The sequence below is a fragment of the Engystomops pustulosus genome, chromosome 3, assembly GCF_040894005.1.
Source record: "Engystomops pustulosus chromosome 3, aEngPut4.maternal, whole genome shotgun sequence".
Lineage (NCBI taxonomy): Eukaryota > Metazoa > Chordata > Amphibia > Anura > Leptodactylidae > Engystomops > Engystomops pustulosus.
The window spans coordinates 34562485-34590161 of record NC_092413.1 but is presented as its reverse complement, the minus strand read 5'-3'; the positions used below and the strand labels follow the sequence as shown (position 1 = coordinate 34590161).

The window sequence follows — 27677 nt, the reverse complement described above, 5'->3', positions numbered from 1 at the left end:
GCTGCACCCTTGCTTATCTGTGCTGCTTCGGACTCTCCTTTTTCTAGATAGATAGATAGATAGATAGATAGATAGATAGATAGATAGATAGATATTAAAAAAAAAAAAAGGATACCATAATTGTTGGTTATGGTCATTCCAACTCCAGCAAAAAACTTTAATAAACAATAAACTAAAACAACCCCAAAATAAACAATCCCTCACAAAAGCCCATCAGCATAAAAAGAATAATGGTATTTTTTTGGGTGTGGCACAGTGACCCAAAGAACTTATTAAAAAAAAATTCTAAAGTACTAAAACAGAAGACTTGTTTTTGCACAGTGAATGAAGAAAAAAAACCCCACCAAAAACAATACATAATCTAATATCATGTCTGATATGGCGAGGAATTACAGCAAATTGTAATGGACACAATGCACGATTAATAAAAATATGATCTAGAAATGTCATTTCATCAGAATATTTAAAAAACAATATGCCGATACCTATAAAAAAACCTAACTACACTTGGAGATGACTCTTCTGTTTGGCAGCTAATTCTTATTACTTTCTTTAGACTTGGTGGCAGTGGGTCGTAATGATCCTATGTCCATTATGCCTTGATGGATTTGGTGCAGCTGAAACCAAGACCCAGTGTAGACCAGTGACTGGAACATGCTTTTGACAGAATGTATAACATTCTTTTTTCCCATCCTTGAATAATATTTCTAAAACCTTATCAAATAAAAGAACAAATAAGAGCTTCTGTATTTGTAAGCGATTACGGGCAGACACATTTTTGGCACCTAATAAATAACTTAAAAGCCATAATTTACGCCGTTGGAGAATTTGTATTTCTTGAGTGTAATACAATATATAAAAGATAAGATCAGATAAGTAACAGAAAAATGTTGCAGAAAAACACAAGCAGCGTATTTTATAGACTGTAGAGTGAAATAACATAAAAGGACGTCTAAAACACATTTACCAACTTCAACTAGGCACAGTGTCAGACTTTTTACGTACTTTCATCTACAGGAAAAAATGATTGCTAACAATTCGGCTGTAATATACCATCTCAATACCTGAGAACGAATCGTGCCTTACTAACCTTGGCTTTGCCGTCCTGAGCAGACATGTAACCAACGCACATGCTCTCTGTAGTGTGGCTCCACAGAAACTCCACTGAAAATTGAAAGTAAGAATTAGGGTTCATATATAAGGGGGTTGTTCGGGGATGAAAAAAAATGTATATATGGCTAGGGGGCGAGCTTAAAAAACAATAAACTACTTATGCTTACCTTTCTCTCCACTTCCATTCACCTGCAGCGCCGCCCATCAGAAAGGAAGGGTCGGAGGAGCCGCGTAGAAGTACTTTATTGTTTTTGCAAGCACCCAAAAGCCATGGATCTTATTTTTTTACCCCTTGAAGTTTTATATGGGTTTACCTAGCAAAGCCTGCTTATCTTCTGTGGAATCAATCTTCGATGAACATCTACAGGACCGCAGAACGATTACACCACCAAGAATGCTATCTTCATTAGCCAGGAAGGGTGAGCCTAAAAAAAAAAAATATTACTTTGCTTAAATATTTAGGAGCATTCATTAAACATGAAAAAATGTATAATTTACCGCACATACTTGAGTATAAGCCGACCGAAGTATAAGCCAAGTTTAACACAAAAAACTTGGAAAACCTATTGACTCAAGTATAAGCCTAGGGTGGAAAATGCATTGGTCACAGCCTCCAGCCAGTATATAGCTGGCCAGCCCATGCCCGTATTATACAGCCAGCAGCCCCTGCCCCAGTATACAGCCAGTCAGCTCGTGCCCCCAGTATACAGCCAGTCAGCTCGTGCCCCCAGTATACAGCCAGTCAGCTCGTGCCCCTAGTATACAGCCAGCCAATGCAACCAGTATACAGCCAGACAGCCAGTGCCCCCAAAATTTAGCCTGTCAGCCCATATGCAACAGTTACATAGCCAGCCCCTGCCCTCCAGAAAACAGCCAGCCCATGTCCCTCAGTATACAGCCAGCCCCTGTCCCCCATTATCTAGCCAGCCAGTATGCCTAGCCTATATATATATAAAAACAAAACCCTGTACTCAACTTTGAAACTCCCGCAGGTCCCCTTCTTGCTTCGGGTGCCCCAGCTTTATCTTCAGGTCCCCACCCGCGGTCCGTACACACAATGACATCAGCCGCTTGCCGGCGTCATTGTTTGTGCGCCGGAGCACCCGGAGGAAGAAGGGGACCCAGGGGGGGCTTCAAAAAGGTGAGTACAATGTTATTTATTTTTATAGACTTGAGTATAAGTCAAATAAGGTTTATTCAGCACAATTTTTGCGCTGGAAAACGCTGCTTATACTCAAGTTTATACAGTATATGAAATAAGAGATTTACAGGATATCCTTGTAATGATATCAAGTTGGGACAAGGCACTAATTTGTCTAATTAGGCCCCTGCACACAAACTGCTAGCTGCTGAAACAAAAAGCTAGCATATGTACCCATTTACATGAAAGGGCTCACGCCTGTGGTTTCCTCAACCAAAAGATGAGCCTACTGCTTGAGATGTCATCGGCATTATTTGTGCTTGAAGCTCGGGCAACAGCACACATTATGCAGAAAGCCTTGGTAGTATGTGCTTAAGGTGTACTAAAAGCCAGTAGAGTTTAGAGTTGTAGAGTTAAAGAGGACCATTCTCCACCCTAATCATCTCCAACTCTTTGCATTATGTAATTGGAAATTCTTCTGTAGTCCCCTTGAGCATACAGCCTGGGACTGCCTACCATAAAGTAAGAAGCCCTGATTGACATATTGGGTGATCAACAGAAATTTTTAGAGTCAAAAAATTCTACTTCCGTCTAAATCCATGGAGCTGTATCTATTAACGGATGCCAAGACTTGGTGGGGGTGGTAACTGAAAAAAATAACTGTGCCATAAGAAAAAACAATAAGCAATAGCATAAATATTAAGAGCGCAGAGGAGGTTACTACCATGTAAAAAAATCTGAAAAATAGGAAACTGAATTATATTTTTTTTTCAAGTAGTTCTTACAAATGTTAATAACATTTTAAAACAATTTCAGCATTTAAAATTTGTAATCTGTTGATACCTGTAGAGAGTAACTCCTTTTATCAAACAATTATGACCCAACATGCCACAAAAGACAGTCCAAAATTATATAACAAATTAAAAGCGATCGAAGATAAGGTGGTTGAGTTACATGGTGGGGATCGTATAACTAAATCACAAAGTTACTCTTGTTAGGGCAATTTAGCTGAGAAAAGAAAGCAATAACCAACAGAAAACAGATTGCAGATGGTTTAAAGGGCAAACATGGGAATTAAAACAGAGGGAACATGCAAGAAAAACAGATGTTCAATTAGTTAGAAGCAAATTCCCAAAAAGCAGAACTATTTTATTTTTAAGGCACTTGCAGAAAGGACAAGAAAACGAGGACATGTTAATGTGACTGTGTGAGATTTTTTAAAAAATTTTTTTTTAAATACGAAAAAATATTCTGGCAGGGAAAAAATTTTGCATAAATATATGAAATGCCTGCTTAATCCAGTGTTGCAATCCCAAAGGTTTCTGACCTCTATTATGTAGTCTACCTCCAGGGAGCTAACTTGACGAGGATTGGGTGTGGTCACATTTGGGGCCGGGAACCTTAGGTGCCGCTAGGTTGTCTCTTTCACATAGAGAGAGCAGTGCTTTAGACCTTTTTGTATCCAGAGACCAGCTGCACCAAAAAATTTTTCCAGGGACCGCTACTATGGTCCCCCTTTGTATACCACATATACTTGAGTATAAATCGGCCTCAGTATAAGCCGAGGCACCACATTTTACCACAAAATAAACTGGGAGACTTACTGACTTAAGTAAAAGCCTAGCGTGGGTAAATGCATTAACTCATAAACAAAATGTCCAAAGCAGGGCCCCCTCAAAACATGCACAGCCCCCAATGATAATGTCCCCTGCGCAGCTCCCATAGAAATGTCCCCTGCGCAGCTCCCATAGAAATGTCCCCTGCCAAGACCACATAGTAATGTCCGCATCACATGCCCCATACTAATGTGCCCATCACAGCCTCCATAGTAATGTTCGCAAGCCCAACCCCCATAGTATTGTTCAGTGCCCAGCCCTCATAGTAATGCCCCCTGCCCAGCCCTCATAGTAATGCCCCCTGACGGCCCTCATAGTAATGCCCCCTGCCCGGCCCTCATAGTAATGTCCCCTACCCGGCCACCACAGTAATGTCCCCATCACAGCCCCTACAGCAGTGATGGCGAACCTTTTAGAGACTGAGTGCCCAAACCGCAACCCAAAACCTAATTACTTATCGCAAAGTGCCAGTACGGCAATTTAACCAGAAAACTGACGGTTTAGTTTAGAATCAATTTACACAGGACTATCTGAGCTCGGATTCCAGCAGTCCTATACACACTGAAACGCCACTTTTACACCATTTTACATCACATAAACGAGTAATAAAAAGTTATCAAAAGGTCACGCAGTCCTCAAAATGGTAGCAATGAAAACAACGGCTCATTAAGCAAAAAAAACCAAATCTCCCCAGCTTCGTGCACTAAAGTTATTTAGTCACAAGATGGCGAAACTATTTTCTTTTTCGTACACTGTTTTAATTATAGAAAAAGCATTAAAACACAATAAAACCTACAAATCTGGTATCACTGCCATAGGACCGAACCAAAGAATAAAGGACACAAATTATTTGGAGCGCACAGCGAAAGTATTAAAATCCAGCTTCCCAGTACACGACATGGAATAATAAATGAGAAGTAAAATATGTTACGCAAAAAATAAGCCCTCACACAGGTATAAATATATAAATGCACATATAAATTTATAATATAATATGCATATACATAAATACATAAATAAAAATACATATGTTACTTACTCTTGCTCAGTTGTTCTAGGGGGGGGGGGGGTGCAGCATCTGGAGTTCGGTTCAGTGTGGTTATGAGGCATGAGTTCCAGGGGAGGGGGTGATGGGGGGCGGTGACCCAGCTCCGATACTGCTAACAGCCATGACAACCAGGTGTGGACAGTGGTTGTCCGCACCTGGCAGTGGTTGGGAGGATGGGGCGAGTGCCAGCAGTGAGGGCTTTGCGTGCCCTCTCTGGCACGCGTGCCATAGGTTCGCCACCGCTGCCCTACAGTAATGTCCCCATCACAGCCCCCGCAGTAATGTCCCCATCACAGCCCCCGCAGTAATGTCCCCATCACAGCCCCCGCAGTAACGTCCCCATCACAGCCCCCGCAGTAACGTCCCCATCACAGCCCCCACAGTAAGGTCTCCAGTGCAACCCCCACAGTAATGTGCCCATTTCAGCACCCTTAGAAATGTCCCCTGCCCAGCCGCCAAAGTTATGTCCCCATGGCAGCCCCGCAAAGGATTGTCCCCATGGTAGCCCCCATAGTAATGTCCCGATGGCAGTCCCCTTTAAAATAAAATGATGCAACTCCTCTCCCTTAAGCTCCAGGTTCCTCTTCACCCCACGGCTTTCAGGCAGACGACCACAGGCACGTCTATGCAAGCTGGCAGTGTGCACGCACTGTTATGTAATCGGGCGCGTCACAGAGTTTGCGCACTGGCATCGTGCATAGACGTGCCTGTGGTCGTCAGCAGGGAAGCCGCGGGTTAAAGAGGAGCACTGGAGGTTAGTATGCAGTTCTTTATTTTAAGTTCCTTTGCCCGCGGCTCAGGAGCAGGTGATCCACGGCCCGCAGCCTGGTGGTTGCGGTCCACTGCTTTAGACAAACTACAGCAGTATAGCTTTGTGAGATTTTGCATTGGGACCAAAGCAGCTTCAAATTCCACCTCTTGTGACCACGCTGACAACATATGATGCTAAATCATTTTTACTTCCTTCATAATTATCAATATTTTGCTGACTGTCTTAGGCCCAGCTCACATCTACGTTAGGTCTTCAGATGAAGGTCTTTCTAGTGACTATACAGAGATAAGGTATGATGGAAAGACTTGGATCTGTTCTATGTTCAATCACACCCTGCATTGGCTCACAATAACTGATGCAAATAACTAATTTGAAGAGATGTGAACGGAGATGCAAACTGGGCCTTATTTATGCTTAAAGGGTAACCGTCGTTCTGAGAGAAAAAAATTCTGCTCCAGGTGTCCCTGGATATCATTACTCAAAGTATTTTAGCTCTCGGTCCCCATTTAGGACCTTTTTTTAGCCCATAGCAAAAAAGAACTATAATCAAAAGAACTATAATCAGCAAGATGGTTCTGTGACATCACAAGCACATGTTGCTGACCAATGAGAACATAGCTTGTGCATCTTAGACACACCTACACAGGCGAGTGTGGAGCTTTTAGCCAAGAGGCTTATTAAAATACATAACTGAAAATGTGAAGGTTAAGTTTTAGTATTATAAGTTTTGCTACTACCGGTAGTAACCACCGATACAAGTAATAGGGGGCTAGGCGACAATGTATCCCCACTAGATCAAATAAATTGTTCCCAAAATCAAATAACATCACAAAAAAGAAAACAAAACCCAAAGTATAGAAAGCATAAAATAACACATTATTAGATGAATTAAAACAAATCCACAGAAAAAGTTCACCAATAGTTAAATAACTAAATATACATGATAAATATATCACAGTAACCTGTATAGAGGTATGGAAGGTCTAGTCGTCAGAACAATTCAAGGTATTAGCTTACAAGTCTACATACACACATACCCCTGAGAAAGCAAGACAAAACATGTGTTGGGTGGTGTCCACCCTTGGGCTGTATATACCTGTATACATGTGTCCCTTGTCCTCTGTTATTTCTATGGGTAATGTGCAATACTTGTTCAAATACCTTGACTTGTTCTGAGGACTAGACCTTTTATACCTCTATATAGGCATACTGTGATCTTTTTATAGTGTATATTTAGTTATTTAACCATTTGTGGACCTTTTCTATGTGTGTTGTCTTTTTAACCCCTTCCCTCCATCTATCACACCTTCTATCTTCTCAATCATCTATGTAAAACTGCAGCACATCATATGGGGCAGATTGAAGATTTGTAGAGTAACAGTGCACCTATCACTTCTCTCTCTCCCCTGTCTGCCATTTTCTGCTGCCGCGGGGTGAGGGGGGAATGTGTATTATTTGTTTATATAGTGTTGTAGGGAAAGCAGATGGTCTACTTGGAGAGTGTGTAGGTGTTTTGTTATTACATTAGTTAGGATTCCTGGCAGCACGAGTGCTGGTAGCAGCCATGAGGAAATCGGCTAAAAGCAGAGCAGGGAGAGAGGGGGTGTGTATCACATTCTCTCTCTGTATTCAGCCCAGTGTGGACTGGAAGTGTTAAGCAACAGCCATCAGAGGCATCTCTGACAGAGGCTGATAACAGGGGGAAGGCTGCCGAATAGCAGTGAAAGGTGCAAGATCCAGGTAACTAATCTATTTGCAGAAGGCCTTAAAATTTCATGCACTATATCAAAAGTTTTTTTAAATGACGGTTACTTTTGAAATTAAATATACCATCAAAGCATCTGGCATGATATACCAGGGACAATTATTCATAGACCCAGACACAGTGACTCTAGTAATCTTTTTATATTTGTAAACCATGGACTCCATTCCTCTAAAAACAACTTTTAAAATTATGCTAATGAGCCAGAGGGGCTCTGTAGGGGGTGTTACCAGAACCATTTTGTTTTGCATCTTCAAAAGTTGTTACACTGTGTAGGAGCACATCAACCCTCCCACTGTGTACTGAAATTTTTTCTGCTATTGTGAAATTACAGCAGGCTGTGGGTGTGGGGAAGTGTTGATAGAGCAGATGGAGACAGTGTAACAGCACTTCTGCCTCATTAGCATAAATTGAAAAGTTGATCTCAGAATTGGCATGGCCATAGATTACAAATCACAGTCACAGAACCTCGATTTATCATAGCCGATTTTGATGGTGGATTAACATTTTGGTCGAAAATCAAGCTTTACTTCAAAGTTTGGAGCCTTCCTCAGTTGCTTCTTCAAAATTAATCCAACTTTGGTGGCTACAATTATTTTTTTTTCTAAACTCCACCAGCTGTGTATCAAGTAATAATAAGAAAGGGCAAAGTACAGAACAGATCTCTTTGCCAAGAATGAGAGAAGACGATTAGATGAGCAGAAATTTGGTAAACAAAATTCCCAGAAATATAGACTAATGCCTAGAATGCGCAAGGGCTTACAGTTCATGTGAAATAAGAGAAGAAGGAAAATGATGAATGGGGCCGATGCATGATGTGGATAGTATTAATCCATGCACAAAGACATTACTATTCTCAATGCGTTGAATTGTTCAGCAGGTGATTACACTGACAAATATATTCAGTGCATTGGTTTCTCACAAAGCTCCTCATAGCATGAAGCGAGATCAAAGTATCTACGATGTTGTGAATTTAACCCGGCCTCAAGGGAAAAAAAGAGGTAAATGTGACAGTGCTATTTGCCTCCTTTACAGAAGATGATATACTTGCCAAGATAAGGGGAAAAAACAACAGGGGAGATGAAGGTCAGAGGATGGAGATTAAGGGAAAACACATCTTAGGAACAGCATGGGGTAAAGGCAGGGGAAACATCAGAGGAGCACGGATTAGAACAGAACGTTATGGGGTACAAGATTTTAGCTATTATACAGTGGGTACGGAAATTGTTCATACCCCTTTAAATTTTTCAGCCTGTTTTATTGCAGCCAATTGGTAGGATAAAAAAAAGTTCTATTCATTAAATCTTGACATAATAAATTAGCAAAAATATATACATTTCTGTTTTTTTAAGAAAAACTGGTCATAAGTATTCAGACCCTTTGCTGTGACCCTCATATTTTCTTTACATGCTGTCCATTTCCTTCTGATCCCCCTACTTCTTCAGCAGTGTTTAATTAAACTGTCAGAACTCTATATAAAGACCTCACAGTGCATATCAGAGCACATGAGAATCATTAGGTTAAAGGAACTGCCTAAGGAGCTCCGTGACAGAATTGTGGCACGGCACATGTCTGGCCAAGGTTACACAAGAATTTCTGCAGCAGTCAAGTTTCCTAAGAGCACAGTCCCCTCCATAAGCTTTAAATGGAAGAAGTTTGGGACGACCACAACTCTTACTCGACCTGGCCGTTCAGCCACACTAAGCAATTGTGGGAGAAGAGCCTTGGTGAGAGAGGTAAAGGTGAACCCCAAGACCACGGTGGCTGAGCTCCAGAGATGCAGTAGTGAGATGGGAAAAAGTTCCACAAAGTCAACTACCACTGCAGCCTCCACCAGTCAGGCTTTATGGCAGAGTGTGCCAACGGAAGCCTCTCCTCAGTGCAAGACATGGAAGCATACAGTTTGCAAAAAAAAAAAAAGAAAAAAGGATTACCTGTCTAAGGTAAATAAAATTATCTGGTCTGATGAGATGAAGATTGAACTTTTTGGTGTTAATTCTACACGGTATGTGTGGAGAAAACCAGGCGCTGCTCATCATCTGCCATCATTTGTTCTTTTTAAATTAAAGATTCTACCCTTTAATTGGACACCATAATTGTGCTTCTAGGTGCTATGGTTCCGGAGACATGACTTTTGGAGCAGAGCTCCCCTCCAGCCTGTCAGCTAAAGAAAGAAATCATAGGAAGATGCAGTAGACTTTGAAAAAATATATGCAACCTCTGCAACTGAACATATTTTGGTAAAGGTTTATAAAATTGTACCGCTCTTTAAAATAAGTTTATTAGGAAAACGATTTAAAGAGGCATATTTTTAATTTTTTTTTAGACATTTGTCTAAAGAATTCTATAATTCTATATAAAAAAGTGTTGTTAATAAAATTATTCTATCAAGTCTCACATGTCATGAAAAAAAACCCAAACTAAACATTTTTATGATATGCAAAACGTCTCCAAAGATATTGTCATTTAAACAACAACAGAACTGAAAAAAATTGACTTGGACATTCAGGCATCAATGAATCTTGGTCATAATGGGGTTAATCTGAGTGCACAAGTAAGGTAGTACTATAGCAGCAGTAGCAGATTGCAGGTTTTTGGATTTAATTATTTAGTCTATTTGTAAGTTCATTAGTCCTTTACCCTTATCCCACTGTGTGATCTTAATAAGAATACCTTTATCTATATAGTGCCAACATATTCTGCAGTGCTGCACAGAGCTTGCCATATCAGTCCCTGTCCCCATGGGGCTCACAATCTAATCAACCTACAAGTATGTTTTTGGAGTGTGGAAGGAAACCGGAGGACCCGGAGAAAACCCACGCAAACACAGAGAGAACATACAAACTCTTTGCAGATGTTGACCTGGATGGGACTTAAATCCAGGACCCCTGTGCCTTTAGAAGAAGTGAATGGGAACGGCTTAGAGATCCAATATAGAATTTTTGCACAGTTTTTGTGCCAAATGCCAAATTTTTAAGACTGTATTAGTTTGACATATATCCATGCTTATTCCTATTTTGGGCTAAGTAGGGCTACTATATGTGATCTTCCCTTTAGGCTACCTACATACAGATTTGGGCCGCAAACAGTGGACATAGACTGTGCATCATCATCGGTGTACAAGACAAATGCCTGAGCTGTAAATACTGGCACAATTAGGACCTGCTTCAGAATTTGTGGCCACGGTAGTTATATCACACACTGGGCCGTGTGTATGTGTGAGACCATAGAAATACATCAGGATGGTTAAAATACACATTTATCTGCATGTAGCCTTAGAGGAGCACGGTGGCTTAGTGGTTAGCATTACAGCCTTGCAGTGCTGGGGACCTGGGTTCAAGTCCCAGGGTCAACATCTGCAAAGAGTTTGTATGTTCTGTCTGTGTTCACGTGGGTTTCCACCGGGTCTCCAGTTTCCTCCCACACTCCAAAACATATTGGTAGGTTAATTAGATTGTGAGCCCCATTGAGTAAAAGGGACCAATTTGGTAAGCTCTGTGCAGATCTGCGTAATCTGTGTGCGCTATAGAAATAAATAAATTCTTATTATAAGAATTATTATTGTGCAGGAGCAAACATGCCTATGGTTAGGACAAATTCAAAACAGGTTTGGGTAGAAATAGAGCAATAAGCTAGCTTCTTAATGATCTATTGGTCCTTTTTCTGCAAAACAAACTTGAACATTCACTATTTTATGTGAAAGACTTAAATAATATAAGTATAATTCTCCTATTCCCCCCCCCCCCCCCCCAAGAGCAGTGGTGCCTATAACAGAGGCTAAACGCTTCTGTGCTTCTTACAGGTATGCTCCAAGCTGCTAAGCTTCCTCCCCAGCAGGTCTACTGAAAGGTACATTATGAGTTTGCTTATCCAGAAGCAAGCAAAACTGATGGAGGAAAAGAAAAGTCTCCTTTCTTAGGTTTCTATATCATGCAGAACGCCCTGTATAGTTAAGAAAGTAAAGTATAATCCGGGAAGTGATGACAGGTATGCTTTAAAAGATAAACCCACAAAAATAGTTCCTTTTAACTCCTGGCAATTATTTATCGTCACTAGACAAGAAATCTGTAGGATCAAGGGAGTGGAAGTGGACAATATACATTACACTAACTTATTTTGGCTTGAAGACTATGTATCAAAAATATATTCAACTGGTTTACATATATTTCACCTTTACATTCCAAACTTCCAAAGAATGATAGGGTAATACTGCCTGCAGTGCAATGCCTGCCATACTGAAACATGCTTTCAGTATTATATTAAAAATAAGAATCTCATCCTCCAAATCAAATTTACTTGATGGTTCTGTGACCTACAAAATCAGAGATATAGGTAGTTAAATAAATAGGAAGAAACTGAATCTTTTCTACAGCTCATATTTCTTGCATAGAGGGAGCCTGTCAACAAAAATTGACCTACCGTAATAATCTACTACCAGTATGTTATCAAGTAGCTTTATACCTTCCAGCTTATGTTTCTTTAAAGAACATCTACCACCAGGATGAAGAGTTGTAAACCAAGCACACTAAGATAATGGTGTGTGTCCCCTCTGGCAGGATCCACTCTTCTTTCAGCTTCTTATGTCCTGGTTTTTAGAAAAAAAAAGGCCATCAAAGTGCACACGAGTCTGATGGGCTCCGTGCTCCATATGCTTTACCCCCTCAGGGTTATTTGCATAATTTTAAAGGACATCTACCACCAGGATGAAGGATTGTAAACCAATCCTCCAATGTGTGCCCCTCTGGCAGGATCTGCTCTTTTATTTCCCTGTTTTTTGTTTTAAAAAAAGGATTTTAAAATTATGCAAATGAGCCTCGGTTGCTCCATGGTCTATAAGTTTGAATGCCGCCTGGAGCCCCTTGGGCTCATTTGCATAATTTAAACCCTTTTATTCTTTAAAACAAGAGCATAAGAAGTTTAAATAAAAGTTAATCCTGCCAGAGGGGCCACGACCAGCATGTTAGTGTGCTTGGTTTACAATCCTTCATTCTGGTAGGAGATGTCCTTTAAAGTTGATTTTATGATACCGCTGCATGGAGCCACATCTGGAAGGTGGTTTATTTGGTCAACTTCTGCTGACTGGTTAACTTCAAGTAGCTGTATCTCTGGTTCTGTAACTCACAGCATCACAATCCTGATGCAGTTTGTAAGATGAGATTCTTATCTTTAATAAGTTCTAGGACTAAAGAGCACAAAACTGTGGAGTCTGACATGACAACCCCCCCTTCCTCCCCCTCAGCCTCCAAAAGGGACATCTCAGGCAAAAAAGTGACTTCCACATCCCAAGGATGCTATTAGTTTAGTAGTGTAACCACTGATGACAGTGTACCTTTAGGGAAATATATTTGGGCATAACTAATAAGCATATTCCATTTAGGCCCCTTGTAATATTTACATGGTATATTACTGTGCCTATTCTCACTGCCTTCCCGTTACTTACTGAACCCCAGCGGTCCTAACACACAATTGTTCTTGTTCACAATACACACTTAATAGATTGTTGGGTTATATCTGTATATACCGTACACTGTACATAACCCATCATATATTTCACAATGTGCCATTATATAAATTTGAAGAAACATATACTTCTATAGTCTAAACATCTCCAAAGTTCAAGGGGGAAAAATGCACTAACAACGCTCTCCAGAATCTTGTGGTGAGAAGATTTATCTACATTTTATAAACCAAATTTTATCTGCTCATTATTTGTCCAAGTTTTTCTGAAAGCGTTAAAACACAAATATTTATGGCAACTCTGCAGTCCATAAACTTGGCTACATCATAAAAGAACCCATCAGTAACACATCCCCATTTGTATTATTTAGATTTTTTTGGATTATTCCCCTGTATATACACAACATCTTCTTATTTGCCGGCATTGCACGGTTCGAGCGACCGCTCAACAGATCACAGTCCAGGGCATTAACATTTAACAAATGTGTTTTTGCAAATCTAATTATGCCATGCCTTTTATTTTTAGTATTTTTAGTTGGCTGTACTTTGATTAAAAAAACAACAACACACATCTGCCATTGGTTTGTCCATCACCTGCAGATTAGAGAGCTCCAAGTGTCTAAGCCAGGCATTGCCTTCTTGGAAGACATCCCAAGCCTATTATAGAGTTTGAGATACAGCGCTCGAAATAGGATGGAAGAAATGTACTGAAATAGCCAAAATCGGTCACCTCCAAGCACATTGTAAGATGCTCTTTTGTGTGAGAACGTGATATTGCCCAACCCATTCTTTAGCTCTCTGGAGCCAAACGCGGGAATGATTTTTAATAGACTCTTCCGATGAACCTCTAAATAAATACCAATTGTTTTATATCTTAATACTAAGCAACATAAACATTTGGATGTAGTATACATGGAATATCTATCACACAAAAGTTATTACCAGCAATATCATTATGACTCAAGAAAGGCTGCCATCTTTCATTTATGTTTTTCTGGAGCCGAATCAGTTTTATAATTATTTTAAAGATTTTTCTAAGGGTTAAAAAATATTTCTCATGTTAACACAATTTGTTAACTGCCATAACAGAAATAAAGAAGCAATTTCTCCACACGATCTGTGGTACTTAGTACTCTTATGTATGGGGTGTGTGCTTGGGGCCCGTGTCTGTCTGCCCAGGACCAATGTAAATGCAGGAAGATCCTTAAAAAAGAGGAAGGCATCATTGGTGTGAAAATGGAGCACTGGGAGGCCAGGCTGCGTCGTTGCTTAAATTAAATTGCTTAAATGAACATATGAGGGTGTTTAACTTGTGTTATTCTATTGTTGTTCCTCCTAAGATTGGGTTTAACCTTGGTGGATTTCCACAAGGATGACAATGGGGTTTGTCATTGGCTTTTACATGCGCAATAAGTTGAATGCGATTTCCAATTAATGATATCCATAGAAATTTTACACTGAACATCAACAGGTTTGTGGAAAAGCTTTTTCACAAGTGTTCGATATGGATAATAAACCAAATCAATTCAAAAACAATTGTTCCAGGATTGTCATTTTAGGAGAAATACACATAGCAAAAGGACATCTACCAGCAGGAGGAAGGATTGTAAACCAAGCACACTGACATACTGGTGTGTGCCCCCTCTAACAGGATCTGCTAGTCTATGACCTTGATTTTAAGAAAAAAAAAGGCCTTAAAAATAGTGCAAATGAGCCTGAGGGGCTGCAGGCTCTATTAACACCTATGCAGCCCAGAGCCCCCCAGGCTCATTTGCATGATTTTAATTGAATCTGAATTCCTAGATACATAAGATAACTGTTACTCCAATGAGTGTTCAGACAAAAACTATACCTCCCCTTCATACATACAGTTCGACTTTAATTGTGTGTATAATGTAGAGTGGCAAATACGTATTGGTCCATATTGTTCGCTCAAAGCACAGGATCCATGCAAAGAGCAAAACCAGGAATATGCAAGTACGGGACTAAACTGTGTTTCCCTTCCCCTCCTTCTCTTAATTTCTACAGCAGCGGCTACATTTCTATCGGATTTCCTCATGTATAAGCATGTGTTATTGTATGTATATAACTGCATGATGTGTGTATTTGAGCGTGCTAGTATATGCATATGTATGCATGTGGAAGTATAGGTCTATGTTAATAAATGATGAATATATATGTGGTAGCATATGCATTTGTGTAACTTAAACCAAAAATGTAGCGTGGATCCCTCACATAATAGACCCTAGCAGACTATTAATGGGGTCCGTCAGGGCTCGGTTGGTTTGAATGCAAGAATTTTACCACCCTATGCTTGAATGTTGTATGTACAGTGGTTCACTTGATACTCCCTTCCTCATTGCATTGTGTGGCTGTTGTAGGACAAGCAGACCTTGTCAATAATTAGGTACACAGCCTCGCTACAATGGCCTCCATAAAGGGACTAGAGTCCATTGTAGCGCATTTTCACATTAGAAAACTGATGTAAAGGTTGGTAAACCCGGTTCACACCCTCGCTACATTGCCTTTTCGGGAAGTGACGAGAATAGCGGAAAAGGTAGGCATTTTGTTCCCTTTCCCAAGCCAAAAAAGGCATTGATAATGCCCCCCCCCTACTTTTTTGGTAAGTCACGTTTCGTTTCTTTAAAGGATGTATGGTCTGAGCCCACCCCACACATAGTGGATGTTAGTTGCTTTGTGCAGTTATCACCTGAGGCCGACAACCATGACATGACCAGCGCTGGCCCGTTAATATTCCAGAGAGTAATCAGCGCTGTGAGTTATAACGAGCCATGTACCTGTGTGACATCACATGACCAAGGACCAGTGTTTATCCACAGGAAGCAAACAATGAAGCTTCCTATAGAATAGCAGCAAGCAGAGATCTGCCTTTTTGAGGTAAAAATATAAAATATGGCTAAGATATATTGATTGAAACCCATTCCAGTCTTTTTACATTACATTTAGAACCTGGACAGAAACAAGATGTCTGTAATCCATCTTAGCCAGGAAGCCTGCACAGCAGGTGAGATCGATCCATAGAGTGGTGGATCAAAGAATGGTAAGAGAATCAGATAAGTTCACACTTCCCAAATAGTATAGCATAGATTTAACACTCCGGTAAGGATAAAGATCTAGGCCACACAGTAGGTGGTCGAGCCTATCCTTCCTTTGGATTTCCTGCCTAAACTATATAAAGATCTAAAAAATTGGGACATAGGGAATTACATATCTCTTAATAAAATGGTCAAAATCTGTAGTTATGATGTCCCTCTAAAAGTATAGGGTCAGGTGGGGGCGGATGCGGTTGCCTGGGGCTCTCTCTATCATCCCTGCAAATTTTGAGTAGGTGGGATTCCAGGAACCTCACTGCATCTCCTTAAACCCCGATTCCCCTCTTGTCTGATATGGGGTGAAAAGTAACTTGGTGCCCGATGGATTTTAGGCAATTCCATTCTCCTATCAAGAGTTCTGCTGTTTAATAAAAAAAATAAATACAAAAAGGTAATTTGGGCTTTATGTGCAAAATTTGAGGATCTCTAGTGTAAGTGCAGCTCACGACGTAACTCAAGAGTAGGGGGGCACACTTTTCCATACACAATGGGGCTTATTTACCAAGGGCCGCGGAATGCACTTTCTTTGGATTATGGAAATTTTCAGGATTTGCGGTGCTGTGACAGCTATTTAGAAGGGGATTTTGGTGCAACGGCGCCGCCTTTCATGAGACAGAAATGGAGGGGGGCTGGCCATCGGACTATCCAACTGATTCGGGCTGAGAACGGGATTTAATATTCAAATTGTGTCGCAACCAATAGGCTTGGTTGCGGACCTGAGCGGGGAGCAGCAGATCCAAGAAATCTTTGTGAATTGCGGCACAGTGCATTGTCTTTAGGCATGTGATTGTACACTTATTTTCTCCAGGATGAACTTTTCATCTTACGGCCAGTCGGTTGCAAAAAGCAGGTACCACGCGTTACAAGTAATTTTCACCATATGACCCAACTATTAAGGTGTCAGCATAATTTGAGTACAACTGTAATGTATATGAAGGAATTTCATTTTGGCAAAAAAGAAAAACGGAAACAAAGGCTTCTAGTTTTTTTTTCTCTCTCTCTGCACACGATAACTTGTACAAAAGCCATGAGGCCGCTTTAATTATCTCTTTAAATACACTTATGTAAATCTTAGTTTGGATTGTAAATAGTGGCATCTGCTCACTGTCAGCAGGAACTGTCCAAGTCAATTTTGATTTCTTTCACAAACTCAGCGCACTTGTTTTATCCCTCGGAGTCCTCAGGGGGGAGAATTGGGGTAACTGGAAACCACTTCACCAGGCAGATTTATGCATGACACATCAAATGCTTGTTTTGCTATTTTTGTATAGATAAAATTACCCTTTATGCAGAGGACGTTATCCAGAGCTAAGCTATAAACAAATTTCTTAGCAAGCTGGAAGAATTTCATTTTTTTTTTATCTGGCAGGCATATGTGAAAAAAGCAGCTCTTCAGAACAGATTCCCAAATACCGCACTTCATAAGTCACATTTATTTATATGACGGATGTAAAAATGTGGGTAAAGTCTCGAGTTTTACAAGTTCACCTTGAATGAAAACTCACAGCATGACAAGATAAAAGGCAGTTTGCTTTTTTGTCTCAACAGAACTAAAATGTATAAAAAATGTAATTAAATATACAAAATATTTTTGCTATGCATGGTCCAACCTTTGAAAAAAAAATCAAAAGGACATACACATAAAAGTCTGGGGGCGCACATGGAAATATATTAGCTGCTCGACATATCGACAGTATTTTTATTCAAAAATTGTGAAAAAAATTTGGTAAAGTTTAGAACCTCCTCTTAACCAGACTCTTTGCAAGACATTTTTCAAAACCGTACAAGGTAGGTAAAAAAGTGACCAAAGCAAATGTAGTTGGTGTATACAAAGCACTTTCATTAAAAAAAAACATCAACCATCATTCTGAATGTGGTCTACTGAATGATCCAGTACTTTAAAGAGAACCGGTCATCAGGATTTCACATTTTCACCTGATGACCGATTCCCACATCCATTTTATTACTAATTCCCAATCTGCTTTTAACATTACTCCCTTTTAAAATGATAAAAGTATCCCTCTCTCCCAGCCAATGTTGAGTCATCATCATTATCTTCACAATACTCTAACAACTGTACTTCCTCCCCCTGTAGACATGAGCCTGGCCCTTGCTGAAAGGATATCTCTGTACTGAGAGATTATAAATGAGCAGAGAAGAGTCAGGCTTGGAAGCTTGAGAGGGAACGTCACTTTAGACACCTATATCTTATAGCAGCTAGAACCATGGTAAAAGAAGAGAGAATTTACTCTTTCAAAACCGATTTGCGTTGAGCTATAGAAACAGATAAATGGAGTTAAAGAAAAAAAAGGCAGAATAAGATCTTTGTTTCCATCTTTGATATTACCTGACCATATCCCCTAAAATCACAAGCCTTGTGTAGTTTGAAAGTGAAAATAATCTGATACCAGAGCTATGGTTTTAGCTGAAATTAGAACCAAAGATACAGGCACTACCCCTCCAGCCTCTGAGCCCGACTCATCTCTGGCAAAAAATATTACAGTGAAGATCTCTGTTTCTGTTACACTGAGTGTCACCTGAAAATAAAAGTTTAATGATCTTACCAATAAATTTATTTTGCATAGACTCTAGCAGAGCTTGGTGTGCATCTTCAGCCTGCAATGCAAGAGAACATTCCCTGGCCAGGATGGTTCTTACAAGGTGCTCTCCACAACCTACAAACAGAAGAAGAATACATTATGTAGATTAAATATGCTATGCATATATAATGCATAATACAATGTGTGTAATATAAATATATATATATATCTACATTAATATATATCTATCTTAATATATATACTGTATATTCCGGCGTATAAGACGACTTTTGAAGACTGAAAAATCTTCTGTCTGGTCTGGGGTCGTCTTATACGCCGGTAATGTTTCTCACCTTTCCTGCGATCCACCGAAGCTCCGCTGCCGGTCAGTCAGAGGCCCGCACCTGACCTCGGCGCAGCACAGCGGGCAGATGTTTTGAATTGTGACAGCCGCGGGCCTGCCTGTTACAGCGCACGGACTGTTCTGCATCTGGTCCGTGCGCTGGATCAGGGAGGGCCCGGAGCTGTCATAATTCAAAATTAGAACGGGCCCCCGATCCGCCCCTGTCCCACCCACCTCACACTACTTACCCGCCGTCGACACCCATCACTTTCGCTGACGCAGGCTATGTGACGCGTCATCAGCCGTCGCCTGCGCCGGATCCCCTGATGAGAGGCAGCACGAAGAGGAGCGGGATAAGGTAAGAATTATGTTTCTTATTTAGCTTGAATATATAGGGCCCTGTTTGGTGGTGGGGGACATTATTTATGGCTACTGGGGGTGCAGGACAGTAATTATAGCTACTGGGGGGCAGGACATTAATTATAGCTACTCGGGGGGAAGGACATTAATTATAGCTACTGGGGGGCAGGACATTAATTATAGCTACTGGGGGGGGGCAGGACATTAATTATGGCTTCTGGGAGGGGGGCATAATTTTAATTATTACCAGTGTTTTGTATGCGTTGGAAAAGGGGTATTCTTATACGGCGAATATATCTTAAACTCTATATTTTAACAGGAAAGTAGGGGGGTCGTCTTATACGCCGGAATATACGGTTTCTATCTATCTAATATATATCTATCTAATATATATATATTAACCTCTACATGAAGCTACTTTGCAAAATGTGTTAAGAAAAATGGTAATGGATATCAAACAAACCACTTTTCCTGCAATGATATTTACTATTTCCTTTTACTTTATTCACCTAGGTTAGCAAGAAGTAAGAGGCAAGATCAGACTAGAGTCCGTTATCCACTAGTGAGTCAGACTCCGAGTGTGCAGATATGTGGATGCAGAAGTCTCCTACACAGAATCATGAAGGAGGAAGCCTCTCCTGTCCCCTTTAAGTCCCTACATCCCAGTCTACAGAACTTTCTCTGTGTCTGCACCTCCAGCTGTTTCGTACACTATGCAGCCCCCTCCCCCACCTTTTGCTCTCTGGACACTATATACACAACAGAGAAGTTATTAACACTTATTGCTCATGCAGCATAAACTATAAACTTCATGTCACTATTTCACTGCTGGTTTCTACTATTTATTACATTCTCCATGCTCCTCCATGTCATGAAAGCTGTCCATTTATACATCTTGTATGTCCACTATGGAGTGTTCAGTTGATTTAATTGCAGGGATCTCAGTGGGTTTAATGTTAAATTACTTAAACATTGGCATAATGGGAACTGTGGGCAGTCTAAATGTAACTCAGCTGTAGGGAAAACACAGGGAGGAGTTAGTCTCCACCCACTTCACTGCTGCTGAAGAAGTCTTTTGAAAAGTGGCTTTAGTACTGAAAGGGCCATAAATCTGGAAAAAGGGCATGGAACACATTATGGGCATCATTCCTCTTTTAAAAAAAAGTTGGTAAAAATCATTATGGCATCGAAGTAATACATTAACCCCTTAATGACCCCCCTATCGAGATTCTACGGCGGTCATTAAGGGTACTTCTGATGCGACGCATTTCTATGGCGGTGCATCGGAAAAAGATTTCAGGACATCTGTTCTTGCTGGTGCCGGTGTCGTGCTGCGACATCACAGCCCAGACCCAGCACTAACGCCCGGGATTGGAAAAAATCGAGTCTGGTCATTGAGCTGTAAACAAGCACAGGTGATTAAAGGAGTTAAAGGAAATCTACTATAAAAATCAAAATGGATAAACCAGGGGCACTTACTCATACATTCAGACACCATGACTTTGGTAATCTTTGTTGTCCATGGATTCCTTTCTACTTCCTAAAATCAACTTTTAAAATAATGCTACCTTATATACTCGAGAATAAGCCTAGTTTTTCAGCACAAAATTTGGGCTCAAAAACCCTAACTCGGCTTATACTCGAGTCAGCTAAAAAAATAAAGACAAAACTCACCTTTCTGACGTGACTCATAGGTCCTCTTCTGTCTGAGACAGTCTGAGACAGAAGAGGACCTATGGGGGACGTCGGAAAGATGATTACAGTGTTATTTTTTTTTTCTACTACAGGGGTTGGGAAGACTGTATGCTACAGGGGCTGGCAGACTATATACTGGGAGGCTGTAACCAATGCATTTCCCACCCTCGGCTTATACTCGAGTCAATAGGTTTTCCCAGTTTTTTGTGTTGAAATTAGGGGTCTCGGCTTATACTCGGATCGGCTTATACTCGAGTATATACGGTAATTATGTGAATAAGAGCAGAAGGGCTCACTTTGTTAATGAGCAAAAGGCTCAAACAGAGGGAGGGGGTGGTGGTGCTTCTGCATAATGTAACAACATGTGAAGCTGGTCATGGCCCCAGAGCCCATTTGACTCATTAACAACATTTTAAAAGTTGATTTTAGAAGGAAGGATATGGATTACAAACATAAGAAGATTACCACAGTCACTGAGCTTGGATCTATTACCAAGTGTCCCTGGTTTATCATGCTGGATTTTTATGGTAGATTTCCTAAATTCTAAAACTATGGTAGAATTAAAAAAATCAATCACTTTTTGTTACTACCTTACTGGAACAATAAAAAATTGACAAAGTGGAAATACTATATAGACACTGACAATTTTGTATTACTATCTCTTTTCTGAAATACCAAGTGTTGTGTTTTTGACCAAGAAAGGACAAGACATTCACATTTGTCTTATTCCAAGGTTTCTCCAGCAAGTCCCATATGACCTATGCCTGCGATCTTATGAAAACATCTGCAGACCACTACGGTGTAATATAAGAGTAAATTGGAGTATATAAAAAGTATAAAAAGTAACTGGCACTGTGGTGGTATCATGTACACAACACAGGTTGTATCTGTAACCTACACCAAAAAAGATGTAACAATTGCGGCCCCAGTCTAAAATTGTAGAAAGATGTTCTTATTCATGGTTAGCGATATTTGCCTCTACTAGAAGGTCATCTGAGTTGAAACGAACAAATGTAACAAAGTGTATTAAACAAATTAAATGTTCCCATTGCAATCTTAGCAAAGCTGACGGATAAGAATCCATATGTTACACATTCACATGACATTCTAAATCACAATCATAGAACAAAATAAAATAGTCCTTGTGCACAGCACTAATGTTTTATATAAAAGTTCCATATCCAATCCATAGACAGCCCAATTACATCTCATCTACATCTGAGATATAGAAATGAATCAACTTCCTTATGACTGCATCTATAGAAGATGGAAACAATTAAGGTACAACACTGCCAAATACAGGAGCTATATGGAAAGATGTTATCAGACGTACAAATGATGATATACAAAGACATAACCCATTGCAGTTAAATATGGAACAAATCAATTATACAGCGAGTAAACGAAAGCAGTGCACCACATACTAGTGGTCTCTTCGTAGAGATACCTGCTTAATGTCCTGCTTATAGACAGATAGACACATGCTTCCAAAATACAATTGTACAGTAATTTCTATAATGAGTAGTAATGCAAGCCTCCTGGCTAGAGTAATGTCCCACCCATCCCCCAAACTAACATTCTGACAGCTGGTTAGTACTACCGATACTAACAGAAACAACAATGAGAGTAACAATAGGAGTATCAATAGGAGTATTAAAGAAAATCTATCATCAAAATCCAACCATAGATACTCATAGAACCAGGCACCGTGACTGTGGTAATCTTCTTATATATTTGTTATACAAAATGTAAATCTATGTGAATGAGCCAGAAGGCCTCTGAGAGGGGCTTACCAGAGCCCCTACGTATTGTAGTTTTATTGGCTGTTACACTGTGTTAAAGCACAGTGCTGAAGGGGCAGGGGGAGGGAATACAGTGTAACAGTCTGCTAGACTACAGCATGGAGGGGCTACGGTAACTCCCGCAGAGCCCAATTGATTTTAGATGAAAGGAGGCCTGGGATAACAAAAATATAAGAAGATTACCACAGTGACGGTGCCTATGGATCTATTAGTAAGTGTCCCTGGTTTATCATGCTTAATTTTTTGTTAGACTAATTTAAATAATTCCTACAGCAAAGAGGAAAAACAATAAATGACTATAATGCTGAGTTCCTACACCGTTTTTGTATTTATAATTTGGGGTACCTCACCATTTCTTTTTTATAGTAGTCATTAGGAAGTTAATTGTTTTGTCTGCCATGTGAGAGGGACAGAGGAGCTGCAGCTCACCGCAGTTTATGACTTTACATGTCTGTATTCTCAAATGTCTCCCTACTACTACCCCTCCGCACCTTTATGGCTTATTCCCACAAATGTAATATGAACCAATATGGGGCCGCACCATTTGGTCACAGTGCGGTGCAAAATATAGGACATGTCCCATATTTTGACATGTTATGGCGCTGGCCCTGCACTGCTCTATGGAGAGGGGAGGGGTGAGCAGCGCTCATCCCACATCCTTTCCAGTGCAGTGACGTATGCATGTACCCTTACACTGTATTCTTTTCCTTTGATGGTGCCAATGCTGCTGTAATGTCTGATAGCTGGTTTCATATATGGGATATAAAAAAACAAAATACTAAGAAAACTCCAACATCCAATAGATAAAAACCGCATATACTCGTGTATAAGCCAAGTTTTTCAGCGCAAAAAATGTGCTGAAAAACGTCACCTCAGCTTATAGATGAGTCTATAAAAAAAAAAAAACGTATATACCCACCCTCCGGTGTCCCGATGTTCCAAGCGGCTCCCCGATGTCGGCTCGGCTCATCTTCTTTCTTCTGCATGGACGCAGCCATGTTATCTTCCGGCCAGCTGGCGCATACTATGACGTCAGCAGCGGCCAAGTCATAGTATACGCGTTCTGGAAGAAAACATGGCCGCGTCCATGCTGGCAGTTAAAGACAAAAGAAAGAAGACGAGCCGAGATCGGAGAGCTGCGCCGAGCATAGGAGGTCGAGTATATAAGTTAATTTTTTTTAAGTGCCGGGGGGGGGGGGGGGGGGAAGGCAGGCTGTATACTACTAGGGGCTGGCTGTATACTACATGGGGGCAGGCTGTCTGTATACTACATGGGGGCTGGCAGGCTGTATACTACTGGGGGCTGGCTGTATACTACATGGGGACAGGCTGGCTATATAGTACTGGGAGCTGGCTGGCTATATATTACTGGGGGCTTGCTGGCTATATACTGGGGGGGGGCTGTGACCAATGCATTTCCCATCCTCGGCTTATACTCGAGTCAATTTTTTTTTTTTTAAGTTTTTGGTGGTAAAATTATGGGGAACCCGAAAAGAATTAAAAAAAAATAATCTATATCTAGATCTATATATATCTATATATATATCTATATATGTTATTATTAGCACAAATTTATGAACTTCAGACAAAAAAAGGCGTCCTTTAATTTTCTATCACGATAACTTACAGATTACAAAATTTAATGGGTCGTAAAAGTATAGAAAACTGCAGATTTTACAATAGTACGTTTGAACAACTTCTGAAAGGCCACAAATCACAAGCTAGGGGTGGCGCAAAAGTAAATAAAAGAAATAACAAGAAAAAAAAGGTTACATTGTAATTTAATCTTCAGACTGATCTGGAACTACTGCTGCTATTTACCTTAGGCCCCTGTATATATGGCCTCCCAATCTAGTAATGTCAGAAACAGTTAAAACCACATTACAAGAATCCGAAAGCATAACAATCCAACCACTACTGAATTAGGCCGAGCCTAAAAGAACCACAACAAAAAGGTACAATTCTTTTATTAAATTACTTTGAAATTGATAATGGAAAATAAATTACGGATGTAACAATGAAAGATGGGCCTGCCAGACATTGGAAGATCCCTTGGACCATCATCCATATGAATAACCTTTACAAGTGACAGTGGGGAAACGGCTACAAAACAGAAAACAATTCTGCGGAGTAGGGTCTACTTGCAGCATGTTCTGGAGAAATTATTGTAGTGCTCCTTCTTTTGAAGGACTCTGCTTTTAACTCAGGAAATTAGAAACAGGAGTGCCAGAGGGCATACACATCCAAGGCTGTACACTGGAACACACACGTTTTCAATTACGGAACATGAAAGGAACTTCTGATGAACGAAAGAAATGAAATCCAGCCTTATTTCTGGGAGCCATATGCCGAGGACTTTGGAAACCTGACATCAACGCCAAGCTGGGTCTTTCTTACTCCTGAGTCAAGTTATGCTACAAAATCTGGCCCTGGATTCCTCCATAGCGCTTGCTACTGCTCGACAGCAAAAATACATTGGGGGAGGGAAAAAAATGCTTAGTCAGCAATTTTTAGTTTACTTTTTCCTTTTACAGTTTTAAACTTACATTCTTACCAAAGAGAAATAAAGATAATGTCCATAAAAAATAAAATTAAAATCAACCTTAAGAATCAAAAAGAATTACGGGGGTCATTTACTAAGGGCCCGTTTTACCGGCGGGTAACGCTAATTTTTCCGTATTTCCCCCCGATTTTCCCAGTATTGCCCCGGGTTTTTGGCGCACGCGATTGGATTGTGGTGCATCGGCGCCAGCATGCACGCGACGGAAAATGGAGAGGCGCGGCCGAACAAAAACCCGACAGATTCGGAAAAACTGCCGCATTTTAAAAAAAAAGTGTCGCGGGACACGCGCTTACCTTCACCAAGTATAGGATCGTGCACTCCGGCGGGTCTCAGGGAACTTCAGCGCAGCAGCGACACCTGGTGGACGTCGGAGGAACTGCCTTAGTGAATTGCCGGAAGACCCGAATCCACTGCAGAGAGCGCGCCACTGGATTGCGAATGGACCAGGTAAGTAAATCTTTCCTAAATATGGAGACGTTCTAAATGACTTTCCAATGCACACACACAATTTACATACAATAAAAACATAGTCAGTACAATCCACTTGCAGCAGACATGGCACAAAAAAAAAAAAAAAAAAAAAAAAAAAAGGTTCGAGCTTGAAAACTTGCAACCTCAATGTTCTCCTGAAAACTGAAAAATTTCTTGGTTTTAGCTATAATTTGCCATTGAGGGAAGAAATAAAAAAACCCCCAAAGTTTACAAAATGTCCCCATGAATGGATCATAAAATGGATCAACATTCAGAGTAAATATTTTTTCTATGTATTGCTGTTGCCAAATACTTTTTGGCCTGTGTGAACAGTTACACAAACAAAGAATCATTAAAAACTAATTAGAACTTCACAGACACAATTCATCGAAAACGAGAAGCCAATTTATGCTAAGCCAGACTCTTAATATTTTATTGAGCCGAGTTAAATTCTCTTTCGCTGTTTATTCGAGACGTATTCACCGTTTCCAGGATAGAATAATACGATATATATTTATTATGTATATGTGTAGCATTTTTTTAAGAGAGCTGAAATATTTTACATTTTGCCATGAATTTCAAATTTTAGACACAAAAAATGTCATTAAATCAATTTTATTGATATAACATTTTAACCCCCTTCATACTTGTGCTACCCAACCATCTGTTTTTGGAGTCCTAGTATCCCCTTAGTTGACAAATCTACTCTCAAGTGTCTAAAGCAGGGGTCCCCAAACTTTTTACATAGGGGGCCGTTCACTGTCCCCCTCAGACCGTTGGAGGGCCGGACTAAAGTCTAAAAATAAATAGCGGTACATGTGACTGCATCCATAATACACTGGCACCCCCCTCAATTAATTATTTAATATACAGGTACTGCACCCCCTTGTGAACTATTTTATGTATTGGCCCAATTAATTAATTAATATACTGGGACCTCTCTCCATTAATTATTGAATATGCCTCCCCCCCATTAATTACTAAACTGCCCCTCATAATTAATTATTTCCTATACCCGCACCATTAATTATTTCCTATGCTGCCCCCACAATTAATTATTTCCTATACTGCCCTTCATAATTAATTATTTCCTATGCTGCCCCTCATAATTAATTATTTCCTATGCTGCCCCTTCATAATTAAATATTTCCTATGCTGCCCCTTATAATTAAATATTTCCTATGCTGCCCCTTATAATTAATTATTTCTTATTCTGCCCCTCATAACTAACTATTGGCCCCCAGTCGCCACAATCTTTTTACTGCCCTTTTTAATAAAAAAATAAAAACCCTGTACTCAACTAAGTCTTCTATCTTCTTGCCGCGTCCGGGCAGGAAGAGGTGCGCGGCCGCGTGATGACGTCATCGCGCAGCCTAGCTCATGGAGTGATGTGCGCCGGGGTTGTATTCCGGCCACATCGCTCCAGTAATAGTGCTCGAGCGGCCGTTTCTGGCCGCACCGAGCACTATACAGTGACGGGCAGGAGCTGTTGCAGGCCGCGAGGGCCCGGCGCTGGCACGCCAAGTGTCGGGGGCCGGATCTAAACGGTCCACGGGCCGCATGTGGCCCGCGGCCCGTAGTTTGGGGAACCCTTGTCTAAAGCATAAGAACTAGAGGCCACAAGTATCAAATTCTATAATTTTGTTCAGAGTTTCAAATTCTACGAATTTGGCCAAGGAAAATCTTATGATCTTGAACAGAGGTTGGTCAGATTTAAGTCCATCCAATTTTGTAGTCCTAGTGTCATCCTAGTTGTGTTGGATTATCACAGCTCTCAGATGCTTCCTTGAAAAATTTGGATAAAAAACTGAGCACACTAGGATGGCAACCAAGTTTTTTTTTCTCGCACCCATGGACTTCAATGGACTTCACAACATGGAT

At 40.4% G+C, this 27677-nt stretch overlaps 1 protein-coding gene across 2 annotated transcripts in view; it reads right to left on the bottom strand.

Moving 5' to 3' along the window:
- The window catches only part of TASP1 (taspase 1), a 96414-nt gene that overhangs the window by 18278 nt on the left and 50459 nt on the right, over positions 1-27677 (bottom strand). For both annotated transcript variants that reach the window (XM_072140449.1, XM_072140448.1), the window contains 3 exons: positions 18587-18697; positions 1428-1538; positions 1091-1164 (listed from right to left, as the gene is read on the bottom strand). In XM_072140449.1, the coding sequence (XP_071996550.1) occupies positions 1091-1164; positions 1428-1538; positions 18587-18697 (296 nt within the window). The remainder of the gene's footprint in view (positions 1-1090; positions 1165-1427; positions 1539-18586; positions 18698-27677) is intronic.